General features: G+C 52.8%; 1 protein-coding gene across 1 annotated transcript in view; it reads right to left on the bottom strand.

Moving 5' to 3' along the window:
* Nucleotides 1-3113: 3113 nt before the first annotated feature.
* Nucleotides 3114-11649, bottom strand: part of LOC142491878 (extracellular calcium-sensing receptor-like) — a 56147-nt gene continuing 47611 nt past the window's right edge. Inside the window, exons 5-6 of the mRNA XM_075594698.1 lie at nucleotides 5324-5447; nucleotides 3114-4033 (exon numbers count right to left, since the gene is read on the bottom strand). Coding sequence (XP_075450813.1) covers nucleotides 3114-4033; nucleotides 5324-5447 — 1044 coding nt within the window. The remainder of the gene's footprint in view (nucleotides 4034-5323; nucleotides 5448-11649) is intronic.

The raw sequence follows: 11649 nt of genomic DNA, 5'->3' as shown, positions 1-11649 counted from the left end.
CTGTTCTAACACCTTCGCATCCCTGAGGCTTTCAAGTCAGGACTCCGCACAGACACAGAGGCGCCAAGCTTGGTAGCCATCTGGTCTCTTGGAATCCATGACTTGGAAATCCCACAGTTCATTCACAGGTTATCAGTACATATACCTATTAAATATAACTCTTTAATAAAATATACTGGGTCCTGTCTTCTGTGTGATACACATATATATGTCCATATTCTGGTGTCAGGGATGGAGTGAGTGTATATACTGCCTGCACTCACTAGCCTCATTCTTGGCATACTTTAGAAATTACTTATACAACTTTTCCACACAAGCAATCACTCTCAGCTTTATCACTCTGCTGGAGTATCCCCTGAACCCCTATACCAGGTCCAGGGTACCTGGGCATGTATCTGGGTACTTCTCCTTATACTAGGGATCCCCTGTATGATTGCAAGTGTACATTAACCCCTTCATGCCCCTTTACTTTGTCTGGAAGATGCTGCAAAAAAAGTAGAAAAGATCAGCAGACCTGCCGCTCCTCACAGAGATCAGGACTCACCAGTGAAAAAGTATAAAAAAAAAAGTTTTATTCATCTACATAAAACAGAAACGATCCACGAGCAAAGAAGAAACCTTCTCCCACGCGTTTCAACCAACAACTGGCCTTTCTCCAGGACTGTACTTGATGAATAAAACTTTTTTTTTAATACTTTTTCACTGGTGAGTCCTGATCTCTGTAAGGAGCGGCAGGTCTGCTGATCTTTTCTACTTTTTTCGTGCTTCATGGATCGGAGAGACGCTGAGGAAGGACGCCCAACACCCGGTTGGGGTGGACCGCGAAGCCAGGAGGTGGGGGAACCGGTACTAATTGTGAGTACAAGCGTGACTCCATACCAGTCAATTACAAGGAATTAGGATACTTTGCAGCCGCAGCCGTATTACCGATGAGGCGCGGGTCTGCACCTGTCCCACCCCTCTATTTACCTCCATTCTAGGCACTTACATCGGCACTTTTTGCTCCGTCACTCATCTATACACATTATCCAGGCATTAGTTGCCACGTGTTGCCAGTTTGTCCTGGAGCTCATAGACAGACTTTTCTATGTCTGGAAGACGCTGCAGCGGGAATCCTGGCATTGAGTCGTACTAGCGTTTTCAGAGTCGGAGTTTTCCCAGAGCAATGTGTTTGGCCGTATCGGAGAATCTCTCTCGATTCCCGGATCCAACTCCTGGGGTATCGCAGAACTCTGAACCCCGATACATAGACACATTCTGTAAAGACTTTCTCCCACAAACTCACCCTGAAACTCACAGCCTAGAAATCTCCCGATCCCAGCACCCCAGGAAAGGCAGAACACACAGAAATCTTTAATGTCGCATAATTTGCACACAGTCACAGTAATGAATGTAGAACATCTGGGTCCAGGAGCTGACACTCTAGGACTTCAACACACGGATCCGGGGTAACCAAGTTGGCTTAACCTTTATTAGTGAGCCTGGATAACCCCTTCACCGTTACAGCCAAGTTCTCATCTGAGAACGTAGCGGTCGCGGTCAGGAGTTCCTGCCGAAAACAGTTCCAGGAGCATCTGGACTAGGTCCCGGTCAGGAGTTTCTGCAGAATCTCGGTCCAGGACATCCGGAACAAGGTTCCGGTCAGGGTAAGCCCTGGCAAGCAGGCACCCTGCACCTAGGAAAGGCTAAATCTCATACTCCCGACCCCAGTATGTGTGTATATTTCTGTATTTTGTGTTTTGTTGTATTTCTGAGGTTTTATCCAGATAAACCCCATTTTATTTAACTGCCTTGTTTTGCGTATTGACTGATTCCAGAAACATAAATGTGTTAAGAGACCCGGTCTCCCGTGACAATAGGCTTTACTATTAACCTAATGTTAATTTAGGTTAGCGTTGTGCTATGTAGCCATGAGGCGCTTAGTGTATCTGGGGCTTAGGCCTCTATTCATTAAGCTGATTCTCGGCGTACATTTGTACCATTGATGAGATATGACATTTTTCAATATTCCTATGAGATTTCAAAGTCAGAAAAAGACAACGTTCATCCTACTGATCAATAGAGCGATGAGAACATCGACTGGATATCAAAATAGAAATATTCTCCATGGAACGCAAAATAAAGCTTAAGATCTACTACTCCCATTGAGTCAATGCTGAGATCAAAAACTAATAACACAAATAAGTGCGAAGTGCAACTAAAGGCTTTGGTTTATTTATAACGAGAAAGGTTAAATGATGATTATAAAATAGATTTAATTGTAAAATTCATCTGGCACCAATTTGTCACTCCCATATAAATATTGGTTATACAGAATATTTCCCAGCTTATTTTATTAGAGCTGTGTAATGTTACAGGTTGGGAATATATAATCCACACAATACACTATCTACAGAAGATCACTGAAGGACGCCCTTCATCAACTATTCCCACTCTGAGCACCCACTTGGCTTACCTCCTCCTAACATCATACACCCAAGATCAATGGACATCCTCGGCTTGCTCCTCTCCACTCACCTCTTCTATCTAGCCCCCATTGAACCCTTTTTTATCCTCTCATTGAGACCACCTCTCTACCCTTTATGAACAACAGATTTCATCTCCCCATCTTCTGAGCAAAAGAACATATTTATCTTTCCTTAACCAATATGAGGCCATCTCCACATCAAACTACCCCATTGACTAACCTATTCAACATCTTCCATTCCAACAGTCCCCTTCTAGCTTACACACCAAACGTCAGTATCCCTCACTCCCCCACTACTACTACGTAGCACCATTTACACAAATCATCTACTGTACCCCTAACCAACACATTACTATTACTTCTTCACTCCCATCCTAACCTCATCCCGAAATGCTGAGTTCTATGCCTCCAAACTTTCACTCCTCAACATATCAACTCTGCTCCTCACTAAGAGATCTGATAGCCCCAATGAGCACCTGCCTAATTACCTCAATTAATAATCAGCTGTCACCTGAAGAACAGATCCCTTCTAAGTTGTTCCTTACAAATCTGGCCTTTCGAAATTTGGAAAGCAAGGACTTCTTTGGTGATCAAAAGCAGAAATCTTTTTCCAACTTATTGTAATAAATATCATTAAAATGTGAACTCACAGCGTTTCAAGCCCAAACCTTTTACTTGCTACTAAATGCTCCCGGTTGTTCCTCTCAGGTCTTAGCAGGATTATGTAGCATTTTGGAACAAAGATACAGACCAATAGTCCTGCACTGGAGGCCAAGATGGCAAATATCTGCACTGCCACCATGTATTTGCCTTTAGTGCTCAGATATGCTGGGATAAAGGAGACCCAGACACTGCAGAACACCAGCATGCTGAATGTGATCAGTTTGGCCTCATTAAAGCTGCCAGGTAAGTTCCTTGCCAGGAAGGCAGCTAGAAAACTGACCAATGCCAGAAAGCCCATGAACCCCATTGTCATATAAAAGAAGAGGTTCTGTCCATCATGACATTCAAATATCATCTTCTGGTTCTCAGACTCGGTGTTCAGCTTTGGGAAAGGAGGGGAGGTGAGAAGCCAAGCTGAGCAAATCCCAGCCTGCAGCATGGAGCAAAGTCCTACCACGTTACGTGGGACCTTAGGTCCAAGCCACTTCCTCAAGGGGCTGTTAAGTCTGGTGGCCTTGAATGCCAGGACAACCATGATGGTCTTAGCCAGGACAGAGGAGATGCTGATGGAGAACACCACACTGAAGAAAGTTTGTCGGAGGAGGCAGGTAAGAGTAGATGGACGACCAATGAAGACCAGACAGCAGAGGAAGCAGAGGGTAAGGGACACTAGTAGGATGTAGCTTAGTTCCCGGTTGGTGGCTTTGACCCTTGGGGTGTCCTGGTGCCTAATGAAGATGCACAGAATGCAAAGAGCAAAGATGGAGAAGATGATGACCATTGCTACCAATATGATGCCCAATGGCTCTTGATATGACAGGAATTCGATCACCTTGGGGACACATCTGTCCCGCTCCTCATTGGACCACTCATCACTGTGGCATTTTAGGCACTTGGCTGCATCTAAACAAAGACAGAAGTTGTATTTACTGCAGGTTCGGTTTTATAGTAAAGCAGCTCTAACCTCTATAAAAGAATCATATTTTCACATTATTTCTATGAGTAGCTATAATCAGGCTTTTGTTTTCCGGAGCTATAAGAAGAGTCCTGTTTTGTATTTCCTTGTGTTATGCGTTAAGTGAAATTGTGTGTGGGTGTGTGTGCGTGTGCGTGCGTGCGTGTGTGCGTGTGTGTGTGTGTGCGTGTGTGTGCAAAACAAGTTTCTCCCTTCAGACTTTCTTTAATGCAGAAACTGTAAGTTCTTTGTTTAGCTGGGCCCCTCGTCTTATTTATTAACTCCCCCTTGTAGTAAGAGATGTATCGGCTGTCGGCCTTGAGAAGGATGAGTTAGCTTAGCACCTGCGTTTTCTTTTTGCTGAATCTGCTAAAATATTTAGCAAAGTGTATAACCAAGAAAAGTATGATGCCCGATGAAGTCATATGGGCTGACATTGCAAAACGATGTATGCCTGCCCCTTCTCCTGGTATAAAATAGCTTACATAGAGCCTATAGTCTGTGCCTGTGTGTTAGGTCAGGCAGTAATGTCTTGATTTAATATGTTAATGTTACTCTTGTAAGCGGCCGCTGCAATGAAGTTTCTCAACGGATTGCTTTTGCCTAAGTAATAATAAGTGTGGACTGAGTTTTTCCACGACGCCTCTCACTATATCCCTATTTCCCTTTTGCAAGAGACCTATGGTTCATTCCTTCTGTTCTTCCAACAATGTAACTATTTTTAAATACGTTCCTTTATTTACTTGTACTGGTAAAGATACATTGTAATGTCCATCTCATTGTCATGTAGACAAGATGTAATCATTGATGTAGATGTTGTGTGTTACAGAACCAGATACATAACTACATCTGCAGTTTGTTTTAAGATACCAATGAGAGATATGGCTCCCTTTGCGTCTCTTTGCACCAATATATCAACGACTATGCCCCAGTTTTTGTTCCATTGGGCGTAAACCGGTGATTTTGGGAGTGTGAAAAGAAGGCGATGGAGAGCAGTTACACACTTGTATGTCGCACACTGTTCACCTTCATGCATCACTTTCTCTCCTTTCTATCTTGCGTTAAAATGTCTTCTTATTCAGAGAGCAGCTCCAGATGTAGGAATTTGGAGCGACTTGCTTGGTACACTACTGAATTACCCAATTTGGAGCAAACTAATGGTGCAGTGTTTCAAAAAAGTATTTTCCTGCGTGTCGATATGTAGGCGCGCTAAAATACAACGCTACGACCCGACAAACCTGTGTCACTGGAAATCTCTCCTGCAGAACAAAGGACACAATCAAAGCAGCATACAGGCTGTCCTCCTCGTGTGACTCTCCTGTACCCAGGGCGGCACCTGTCACTGCACACAGAGGGAGGCACCTGCAGGAAACACAGACGGAGGCACCTGTCACTGCACACAGACGGAGGCCCCTGTCACTGCACACAGAGGGAGGCACCTGTCACTGCACACAGAGGGAGGCACCTGTCACTGCACACAGAGGGAGGCACCTGCAGGAAATACAGAGGGAGGCACCTGTCACTGCACACAGAGGGAGGCACCTGTCACTGCACACAGAGGGGGGCACCTGTCACTGCACACAGAGGGAGGCACCTGTCACTGCACACAGAGGGGGGCACCTGTCACTGCACACAGAGGGAGGCACCTGTCACTGCACACAGAGGGAGGCACCTGTCACTGCACACAGAGGGAGGCACCTGCAGGAAACACAGAGGGAGGCACCTGTCACTGCACACAGAGGGAGGCACCTGTCACTGCACACAGAGGGAGGCACCTGTCACTGCACACAGAGGGAGGCACCTGTCACTGCACACAGAGGGAGGCACCTGTCACTGCACACAGAGGGGGCACCTGTCACTGCACAGAAGGGAGGCACCTGTCACTGCACACAGAGGGAGGCACCTGTCACTGCACACAGAGGGAGGCACCTGTCACTGCACACAGAGGGAGGCACCTGTCACTGCACACAGAGGGAGGCACCTGTCACTGCACACAGAGGGAGGCACCTGTCACTGCACACAGAGGGAGCCACCTGTCACTGCACACAGAGGGAGGCACCTGTCACTGCACACAGAGGGAGGCACCTGTCACTGCACACAGAGGGAGGCACCTGTCACTGCACACAGAGGGAGGCATCTGTCACTGCACACAGAGGGAGGCACCTGTCACTGCACACAGAGGGAGGCACCTGTCACTGCACACAGAGGGGGCACATATCACTGCACAGAGGGAGGCACCTGTCACTGCACACAGAGGGAGGCACCTGTCATTGCACACAGAGGGAGGCACCTGTCACTGCAAACAGAGGGGGCACATGTCACTGCACACAGAGGGGGCACATGTCACTGTACACAGAGGGGGCACATGTCACTGCACACAGAGGGGGCACCTGTCACTGCACACAGAGATGGCACATGTCACTGCACACAGAGGGGGCACATGTCACTGCACACAGAGGGGGCACCTGTCACTGCACACAGAGGGAGGCACCTGTCACTGCACACAGAGGGAGGCACCTGTCACTGCACACAAAGGGGGGCACCTGTCACTGCACACAGAGGGAGGCACCTATCACTGCACACAGAGGGGGCACCTGTCACTGCACACAGAGGGAGGCACCTGTCACTGCACACAGAGGGGGCACATGTCACTGCACACAGAGGGGTCACATGTCACTGCACACAGAGGGGGCACCTGTCACTGCACACAGAGGGAGGCATCTGTCACTGCACACAGAGGGAGGCACCTGTCACTGCACACAGAGGGAGGCACCTGTCACTGCACACAGAGGGAGGCACCTGTCACTGCACACAGAGGGCGGCACCTGTCACTGCACAGAGAGGGAGGCACCTGTCACTGCACACAGAGGGAGGCACCTGTCACTGCACACAGAGGGGGCACCTGTCACTGCACACAGAGGGAGGCACCTGTCACTGCACACAGAGGGAGGCACCTGTCACTGCACACAGAGGGAGGCACCTGTCACTGCACACAGAGGGAGGCACCTGTCACTGCACACAGAGGGCGGCACCTGTCACTGCACACAGAGGGGAGCACGTGTCACTGCACACAGAGGGAGGCACCTGTCACTGCACACAGAGGGGGCACCTGTCACTGCACACAGAGGAGGCACATGTCACTGCACACAGAGGGGGCACCTGTCACTGCACAGAAGGGAGGCACCTGTCACTGCACAAAGAGAGGGAGGCACCTGTCACTGCACACAGAGGGAGGCACCTGTCACTGCACAGAGAGGGAGGCACCTGTCACTGCACACAGAGGGGAGCACCTGTCACTGCACACAGAGGGAGGCACCTGTCACTGCACACAGAGGGGGCACCTGTCACTGCACACATAGGAGGCACATGTCACTGCACACAGAGAGGGGCACCTGTCACTGCACACAGAGGGGGCACCTGTCACTGCACAGAAGGGAGGCACCTGTCACTGCACAGAGAGAGGGGCACCTGTCACTGCACACAGAGGAGGCACATGTAACTGCACACAGAGAGGGGCCCCTGTCACAGCACACAGAGGGGGCACCTGTCACTGCACACAGAGGGAGGCACCTGTCACTGCACACAGAGGGAGGCACCTGTCACTGCACACAGAGGGGAGCACGTGTCACTGCACACAGAGGGAGGCACCTGTCACTGCACACAGAGGGGGCACCTGTCACTGCACACAGAGGAGGCACATGTCACTGCACACAGAGGGGGCACCTGTCACTGCACAGAAGGGAGGCACCTGTCACTGCACAAAGAGAGGGAGGCACCTGTCACTGCACACAGAGGGAGGCACCTGTCACTGCACAGAGAGGGAGGCACCTGTCACTGCACACAGAGGGGAGCACCTGTCACTGCACACAGAGGGAGGCACCTGTCACTGCACACAGAGGGGGCACCTGTCACTGCACACATAGGAGGCACATGTCACTGCACACAGAGAGGGGCACCTGTCACTGCACACAGAGGGGGCACCTGTCACTGCACAGAAGGGAGGCACCTGTCACTGCACAGAGAGAGGGGCACCTGTCACTGCACACAGAGGAGGCACATGTAACTGCACACAGAGAGGGGCCCCTGTCACAGCACACAGAGGGGGCACCTGTCACTGCACACAGAGGGAGGCACCTGTCACTGCACACAGAGGGGGCACCTGTCACTGCACACAGAGGAGGCACATGTCACTGCACACAGAAAGGGGCACCTGTCACTGCACACAGAGGAGGCACATGTCACTGCACACAGAGAGGGGCACCTGTCACTGCACACAGAGGGGGCACATGTCACTGCACACAGAGGGGGGCACCTGTCACTGCATACAGAGGGGGCACATGTCACTGTACACAGAGGGGGGCACCTGTCACTGCACACAGAGGGAGGCACCTGTCACTGCACACAGAGGGAGGCACCTGTCACTGCACACAGAGGGAGGCACCTGTCACTGCACACAGAGGAGGCACCTGTCACTGCACACAGAGGGAGGCACCTGTCACTGCACACAGAGGGAGGCACCTGTCACTGCACAGAGAGGGGGGCACCTGTCACTGCACAGAGAGGGGGGCACCTGTCACTGCACACAGAGGGAGGCACCTGTCACTGCACACAGAGGGAGGCACCTGTCACTGCACACAGAGGGAGGCACCTGTCACTGCACACAGAGGGAGGCACCTGTCACTGCACACAGAGGGAGGCACCTGTCACTGCACACAGAGGGAGGCACCTGTCACTGCACACAGAGGGAGGCACCTGTCACTGCACACAGAGGGAGGCACCTGTCACTGCACACAGAGCGAGGCACCTGTCACTGCACACAGAGGGAGGCACCTGTCACTGCACACAGAGGGGTCACCTGTCACTGCACACAGAGGGAGGCACCTGTCACTGCACAAAGATTGAGGCACCTGTCACTGCACACAGAGGGGGCACCTGTCACTGCACACAGAGGGAGGCACCTGTCACTGCACACAGAGGGAGGCACCTGTCACTGCACATAGAGGGGGCACCTGTCACTGCACACAGAGGGAGGCACCTGTCACTGCACACAGAGGGAGACACCTGTCACTGCACACAGAGGGAGGCACCTGTCACTGCACACAGAGGGAGGCACCTGCAGAAAACACATAGGGAGGCACCTGTCACTGCACACAGAGGGAGGCACCTGTCACTGCACACAGAGGGGGCACCTGTCACTGCACACAGAGGGAGGCACCTGTCACTGCACACAGAGGGAGACACATGTCACTGCACACAGAGGGGGGCACCTGTCACTGCACACAGAGGGGGCACCTGTCACTGCACACAGAGGGAGGCACCTGTCACTGCACACAGAGGGGGGCACCTGTCACTGCACACAGAGGGAGGCACCTGTCACTGCACACAGAGGGAGGCACCTGTCACTGCACACAGAGGGAGGCATCTGTCACTGCACACAGAGGGAGGCACCTGTCACTGCACACAGAGGGAGGCACCTGTCACTGCACACAGAGGGGGCACATATCACTGCACAGAGGGAGGCACCTGTCACTGCACACAGAGGGAGGCACCTGTCACTACACACAGAGGGAGGCACCTGTCACTGCAAACAGAGGGGGCACCTGTCACTGCACACAGAGGGGGCACATGTCACTGTACACAGAGGGGGCACATGTCACTGCACACAGAGGGGGCACCTGTCACTGCACACAGAGATGGCACATGTCACTGCACACAGAGGGGGCACATGTCACTGCACACAGAGGGGGCACCTGTCACTGCACACAGATGGAGGCACCTGTCACTACACACAGAGGGAGGCACCTGTCACTGCAAACAGAGGGGGCACATGTCACTGCACACAGAGGGGGCACATGTCACTGTACACAGAGGGGGCACATGTCACTGTACACAGAGGGGGCACATGTCACTGCACACAGAGGGGGCACCTGTCACTGTACACAGAGATGGCACATGTCACTGCACACAGAGGGGGCACCTGTCACTGCACACAGAGGGAGGCACCTGTCACTGCACACAGAGGGAGGCACCTGTCACTGCACACAGAGGGCGGCACCTGTCACTGCACACAGAGGGGGGCACCTGTCACTGCACACAGAGGGAGCCACCTGTCACTGCACACAGAGGGGGGCACGTGTCACTGCACACAGAGGGAGGCACCTGTCACTGCACACAGAGGGAGGCACCTGTCACTGCACACAGAGGGAGGCATCTGTCACTGCACACAGAGGGAGGCACCTGTCACTGCACACAGAGGGAGGCACCTGTCACTGCACACAGAGGGGGCACATATCACTGCACAGAGGGAGGCACCTGTCACTGCACACAGAGGGAGGCACCTGTCACTACACACAGAGGGAGGCACCTGTCACTGCAAACAGAGGGGGCACATGTCACTGCACACAGAGGGGGCACATGTCACTGTACACAGAGGGGGCACATGTCACTGCACACAGAGGGGGCACCTGTCACTGCACACAGAGATGGCACATGTCACTGCACACAGAGGGGGCACATGTCACTGCACACAGAGGGGGCACCTGTCACTGCACACAGAGGGAGGCACCTGTCACTGCACACAGAGGGAGGCACCTGTCACTGCACACAGAGGGCGGCACCTGTCACTGCACACAAAGGGGGGCACCTGTCACTGCACACAGAGGGAGGCACCTGTCACTGCACACAGAGGGGGCACCTGTCACTGCACACAGAGGGGGCACATGTCACTGCACACAAAGGGGGGCACCTGTCACTGCACACAGAGGGAGGCACCTGTCACTGCAAACAGAGGGGGCACATGTCACTGCACACAGAGGGGGCACATGTCACTGTACACAGAGGGGGCACATGTCACTGCACACAGAGATGGCACATGTCACTGCACACAGAGGGGGCACATGTCACTGCACACAGAGGGGGCACCTGTCACTGCACACAGAGGGAGGCACCTGTCACTGCACACAGAGGGAGGCACCTGTCACTGCACACAGAGGGCGGCACCTGTCACTGCACACAAAGGGGGGCACCTGTCACTGCACACAGAGGGAGGCACCTGTCACTGCACACAGAGGGGGCACCTGTCACTGCACACAGAGGGAGGCACCTGTCACTGCACACAGAGGGGTCACATGTCACTGCACACAGAGGGGGCACCTGTCATTGCACACAGAGGGAGGCATCTGTCACTGCACACAGAGGGAGGCACCTGTCACTGCACACAGAGGGAGGCACCTGTCACTGCACACAGAGGGAGGCACCTGTCACTGCACACAGAGGGAGGCATCTGTCACTGCACACAGAGGGAGGCACCTGTCACTGCACACAGAGGGAGGCACCTGTCACTGCACACAGAGGGGGCACATATCACTGCACAGAGGGAGGCACCTGTCACTGCACACAGAGGGAGGCACCTGTCACTACACACAGAGGGAGGCACCTGTCACTGCAAACAGAGGGGGCACATGTCACTGCACACAGAGGGGGCACATGTCACTGTACACAGAGGGGGCACATGTCACTGCACACAGAGGGGGCACCTGTCACTGCACACAGAGATGGCACATGT

This window comes from Ascaphus truei, chromosome 4, assembly GCF_040206685.1.
Source record: "Ascaphus truei isolate aAscTru1 chromosome 4, aAscTru1.hap1, whole genome shotgun sequence".
Taxonomy (NCBI): Eukaryota; Metazoa; Chordata; class Amphibia; order Anura; family Ascaphidae; genus Ascaphus; species Ascaphus truei.
Note: the sequence above shows the minus strand (reverse complement) of the source record. Positions and strands in the feature narration are given on the sequence as shown.